Genomic DNA, 5,993 nt, shown 5'->3' with positions numbered 1-5,993 from the left:
ATGAGAACGTAGTACGCATGCGCGATAGGGCTCGGAGTCGGCGCCTTGGAGGGCGTGTGGACGCTCTGACGTCATTGCGCTGCGACTCAAATAACGGAGGGAGCCTAGACTCCCTGAGCCGCGGTGGGAGTGGCGGGCACCTGAAGCAGACCCTGAGAAACGGGATTGTGGCAGACCAGGTTTGTAAGAGCATCCTCGACTTCGAGAGCCGTCTTGGCGGGCGCAGAGGAGTGAGTCCTCCTCCGGGTTCTTCGTCGCGTTAAGTTTGCCGTCTCCTCAGGCCTGGTGGTCCTGGAGTGGAGCCTTAGCCGATCTGGTAGACTAGCGGTGTCAGGCAGGATCCCCAGTCTAGTCCTCAGCTCCTGCAGTACCCTATTCCTCTCCTAGCCTTTTAACGGAATTTATAATGTTTATGTGATTACTTAAGTGATTATTGTTTGTGTGGCGGTTGTAGGGATAGCTTGGAATCCAAAGGAACGTGTCAAGGAGATGGTTTATAGATTGATTTTTCTTAGAATTTTCAATAACGTAGAGTATCCGTAAGGGTTACTGAAACAGTTCGACATACTCCTAAGTCCCCCCCCCACACGTTTTTATGTCTACTAGAATTAACAAAAGGTATGAAAGATGAAGCGATATGAGTGATTACTGAGTTCCCTGTATAGAGCAGGTTGGCCTTGAACTCTGATCCTTCTGCTTTTGCCTCTACCTTAGTCTCCGGAGTGCTAGGATTAAAGCTATTGCCACAACACTGGACACTGATCTTTTGTTTTAAATTTTCCAGAAAGATGGTCAAATCTTGGAATAATGAATATTGCTTGGTTCTCTGCAGAATAATTTAAAAATGACCACGCCGAACAAGACACCTCCTGGTGCTGATCCTAAACAGTTGGAAAGGACTGCGACAGTTAGGGAAATCGGGTCCCAAGCTGTTTGGTCACTCTCATCCTGCAAACCAGGTAAGGCAAACAAAACTAATACTGTGATAATCATTACTTATAGTTTTTTCATATATATATATATATATATATATATATATATATGGCTTCCCTCCCCCCCTTTTTTAATTTTTAAACAGGATTTCTTTGGGTAGCCCTCAACCACTGTCCTATAGCTTGCTCTGTAGACCAGGCTAGCCCCGAATTCAGTGATCTGCCTGCGTCTTGCCTCTCAGGTGCTGGGAATAAAGGCAAGCACCACCATGGCCTGATCCCTTAATTTTCCTGTGCGCTGGACTGCCTTGTGTTGCCTTATAGTAATTCAAATGAACTGGGTTTTCATTTATTACATATTTTTGTCCAATTGTATTACCAATGTTAATAAGATTTTTTTAACATCTCATGTGATCATCTCTCTCTTTCTCTCCTCTCTCTCCTCTCTCTCCTCTCTCTCCTCTCTCTCGTTTTTGGAGACAGGGTTTGTCTATGTTGCTTTGGAGCCTGCCCTGGAATTGCTCTGTAGTCCAGGCTGACCTCACAGAGATAGGTGTGCGCTACCAATGCCCAGTGTGATGGTCTCTTTATCCTATGCCATCTATGCTATTATTGAGTTGTTATTTAATTCACATTTTATGCTTGTTGTTCTTTCTGGACGCATCTAATGTTTTTCTCTTTATTCTTGGAGTCCATGTCTTCTGCTAGTATGTGTTAGGGTAAAATACACGTGTGTCTTTTCCAATTTATCTGATCTTTAATTTGATAGGCATTTTCCTTTTTTTTTTTTTTTTTTTTTTTTTTTTATTTTCGTTTGTTTTTTGAGACTGGGTTTCTCTGTATTGCTTTGGAGCCTGCCCTGGAACTAGCTCTGTAGACCAGGCTGGACTCAGACTCACAGAGATCCACTTGCCTCAGCCTCCTGAGTGCTGGGATTAAAGGCATGCATCACCAATGCCTGGCTGATAGGCATTTTCTTTTTATTATTTTGTAATAATTAAAAAAAATTGTAAAATTAGTTTAAAGCAGCAACTAAAGTCTTATATTTTTGGTTGTGAGCCTAGCTTTTAATTACTGAGCCATCTCTCCAGCCCTGAGCCATCTCTTCAGTCCAACTAAAGTCTTAAGATGGCAAATTTTGAGATTTCCAAGCTAGTGAAAACAGCTAACACATGAAAAATACTTTGAGTACAATGGAGGGGAACCTGAAAAGCAAAATGTACTTAATGCTATAGAAGTTCAGACTGTGAAATGCTACAGTCATAAAGTCTGCTTGCTAAAAACAGTGTCACAGTAGCAGTGTAGGCAGATGTGAGCCTGCCTTGGGCCAAGAACCAGTCTAGCTTTGTTAGCTCATCCAGTCCTTACAGCAACCTTAACACAGGCTGAGTTGCTGCTCCCCAATCCTGGGGCCCCATTTACTCTACTCTTTGTTTTGTCTTTTTAATATTTTACATTATTTAAAGCAATTGTTTTGTTTTGTTTTGTTTTTTTTCTGAGACAGAGTTTTATCTGTAGCTTTGGAACCTGTCCTGTAACTCTCTCTGTAGATCAGCCTGGCCTCCAACTCACAGAGATCTGCCTGCCTCTGCTTCCCAAGTGGTGAGATTAAAGGTGTGCACCACTACCACCAACCATTGAAAGCAATTTTTAAATGTAAATATATTTTGCTCATTTTCTTCCCCTTCCTCAAGTCCTTCTAGATCTTTTCCCCCTCCCTACCCACTCTAAAAAATGAACACAACAAAAACTTCTCCAAGTCAAGAAAACAAAATAAAACCACACTTAAAAAAGAAACACATGCACTCGCACACACTCACACACACACACAAGCACCTACAAAAAACTCTGGAGTCCATTATATGTTGGTCAATTATTCCTGAATACAAGGCCTGTTCTAGAGTGGTTGATATACCTAGTATCATGCTGTTGGAAAACCCTGATTTTTCCCTCTCCCAAGAGATATAAGGAACAATAATCCTCCTAGTGGCTAGGTTTTTATTCATTCATTTAAAAACATAACAGTATAATAATGTAATAACTATCACATCGAAGTTGGACAAGGCAAATGAACAGAAGGAGATAAGCCCATGAGAAGGCACAAGAATCAGAGACCTACTTGTTTGCTTGTGCCTGTAAAAACCCTAAATGGAAGCCATGCTATGGACACACAAGACCTGATGCAGACCTGTGCAGGCTCTGTGCTGCTTTTCAGTCTCTGAGTTCATAGGAGCTTTGCTCATGTTGGTTTAGAGGGCCTTGTGTTCTTTGTGTCCTCCATCCCCATTGGTTCTTAACACTCTTTCCATCTCTTCTATGTTCTCTGAGCTCTGAGGGGAGGGATTTGATGGAGACATCCATTTAGGGCTGAGTGTTCCAAGTTTTCTCACTCTGAGTCGTTTCGGGCTGTGGGTCTCTGTATTAGTTCCTCTCTGCTGAAGGAGGAAGCTTCTCTGATTCTGGCTGAACAAGGTGACAATCTATGAGTATAGCAGAATATCATCAGGAGTCATTTTATCGCTCCATTTTTTTTTTTTTAAGACCAGATTTGATTTTCCCCTTGGTCCCTGGGCTATCTGCAGTGTCAGGTATGGATTCCATCTCATGGAGTGGGCCTTAAGTCAAACCAGATATTGGTGTCTGATTGATTGGTGTCTCCCACAAGCTTTGTGCCATCTTTGTCATAGCATGTCTTCTTGCAGGTAGTGCACCATTGTAGAAAAAGGGTTTGTGGCTGGCATGGTGTTTATGTTTCTCTTTTGAGAGCATGCAGAATACTTTCCTGTTCCAAAGATACTCGAGTGTAGGGGTGAAGGCTCTATGTACACACTGGTTCACCATCTTCAGTGAGTTGTGTAGGTGTTGTCTTTAGCAGTGGGACCTTGCTGTGTTTCATATGCAGGACCAGATTTTTTCATAACAGCTTCAGATCACATAGCTGAAAAATCATGAGGAAACCTGAACCAAACTGGCAGACTAAACTGATTCTGAATTCTTATCCCATATATATTCAAAAGTAAATCACAATTGGCTTTTTAGGCTGGTAGGTTTGGGGTAATTGTTAGATAACGGTGATTAACTAAGACAAGGTGGCTCTCAATATTGAGTGATTATGAAAAAAGCTAGTAAATGTTCATGCAGTATTTTGTGTGTGGATGTATGTTTTCATTTTGGGTGAATACATTTTTAGGTATAGGATTTCTGAATTGTGTTGTTTTTATTTCTGCTCCAATCTATATCTTCTGTTTCTATTTCTTGACTAGTATTAATAAGTCAAGGCTTTGATATCCCATTACACAACACACACTTAATGACTTCTGTATTTTCTGTACCTGATGTATTAGAGTATAAAATTCTTCTGATGTCCATTTTAAACCCTTTTTAAAATTTCTTCTTTCTCTCCCCTCCTCCTCCCCCTTCTCCCCCGTCTTCTCTTCTTCATTACATTATATTATAGTTGTCCCATGTTATACATGTATGGTCAGTGGACAGCTGATTCTTCCTCTGTCATATGGGTCTGGGAATAGAGCTGAGGTTACCAGGCTTGGTGAGAAGCTACTTTATGGCAGGAACCACCTCATTAGCCCTCCTCTGATATTGTCTTTGCGTTTTCCTAAAAACTCCTTTAAAATAGATGTATTTTTATTTGTGTGTGTGTGTGTGTGTGTGTGTGTGTTTATGTGTGTGTATCCATGTGCATGTGCTTGTAGGTGCCAATGGAGGCCAGAAGATGGTTTCAGATTTCCTGAAGCTGGAGTTACAGGAATCGTGAGTCTCCTGACATGGGTTCAGGGTACTGAACTCAGGTAGTCCGGAAGAGCATCAGGTGTCCTTAGCTGTCCAGTCATTTCTCCAGCCCCAAGAAACTCCTTAGGAGTCCACACCCACAGGTCTTACAGTTTTAATCTGATAGCTGTTGTTGATGTGGTAAATTGATGGGGATTAGAGGTGTTGCATATCCTAGGACTAGGTCTTCATCTTTTGTTGGACTCTTGCCCTGGCTCTGACTTTTCACTAGTGATTCTTGACCCTTTCTTCTTCATTAGACTAGAGTGCTAGAGAGATAGAGTTACATTTTTCCCTTTTGTTGGGACCTGCTTTTCTTTTTTGCAGGAAAGCTTAGAGATTTTCTCTAGATTTTAGCTAGAGAATGAGGTAGACCTCCTAACTCACGTAATGCTCCTTATTAAGGTGGGGCTTCTCAGAGCTTTTATCTTTCAAACCAGGCTACATTCATTGTCTTTGAAGTTTTCTTCTAGTTGTTGATTTTAGAAGTGAGTTTTGATAAGCTCTTGTTCTCTTTAGTTTTCTACATGGTTGTTTGCTCTGGGATGGCACTTCTCTGTTGGACCTGAGAATTGTTGATTTTTCAGTTTGTTCAACATTTTCATGATTATAAAAATGGGAATGATTTGTTTAACTCGGATGGTATTTTACGAAGTTTTTATTTATTTGTATGGGTGTTTTGTCTGTCTGTCTGTGCACCAACGAATGAAGCGTGGTCCTAATTGGTCTTGTCAATAAAATCCTAGAGTCAGATATTGGGGTAAAAGCTGAAAGATCAGAGAAGCAAAGGAGCAGCCATAGTCACTTCTTACCTCTCTGAATCTTCTACCGAAAGGGCCAAGATCCTGTCTATGCCCTTACCACTTCCTGTTTCTGCCCTGTACTGTCACTGTCTCTACTTTGTACAGACCTCCAGACCTCTATGATTAACTAGTGGCCAGCTCTATCCTCTACCTTTATTTGTCAGAACACAAACAAAATATCATGGAGGTCAGTGATGTGAGATGTCCTTCTGTATGCTGCAAATATGTGTTGTTTTTATTGGTTGATGAATAAAACTGTTTCAGTCAATGTTTACTTAGCAGAGTAAAGCCAGGCAGGAAATCCAGGTTGGGGTGGGATGGGGTGTGGGGGTAGGGGTGGGGAAGTGGGCAGGATTGAGGAGACTCCATGTAGCTGCTGGAGAGGCAAGATGCCAAGGCATCACTGGTGAGCCACAGCCATGTGGTAATACACAGATTAGTAGAAATGGATTAATTTATAAGAGAGTTAACC

The 5,993-nt window shown here is 41.5% G+C and overlaps 2 protein-coding genes across 3 annotated transcripts in view; both read left to right on the top strand.

Moving 5' to 3' along the window:
• Otud4 (OTU deubiquitinase 4) overlaps positions 1-5,993 on the top strand; it is a 133,280-nt gene that overhangs the window by 77,547 nt on the left and 49,740 nt on the right. The gene's annotated exons all lie outside the window — the stretch shown is intronic.
• The window catches only part of Anapc10 (anaphase promoting complex subunit 10), a 52,595-nt gene continuing 46,666 nt past the window's right edge, over positions 65-5,993 (top strand). For both annotated transcript variants that reach the window (XM_051205823.1, XM_051205824.1), the window contains exons 1-2: positions 65-179; positions 833-959. In XM_051205823.1, coding sequence (XP_051061780.1) covers positions 845-959 — 115 coding nt within the window. In that variant the 5' untranslated portion in view covers positions 65-179; positions 833-844. The remainder of the gene's footprint in view (positions 180-832; positions 960-5,993) is intronic.

The sequence above is a fragment of the Phodopus roborovskii genome, unplaced genomic scaffold, assembly GCF_943737965.1.
Source record: "Phodopus roborovskii unplaced genomic scaffold, PHOROB, whole genome shotgun sequence".
NCBI classification, from domain to species: Eukaryota; Metazoa; Chordata; class Mammalia; order Rodentia; family Cricetidae; genus Phodopus; species Phodopus roborovskii.
Note: the sequence above shows the minus strand (reverse complement) of the source record. Positions and strands in the feature narration are given on the sequence as shown.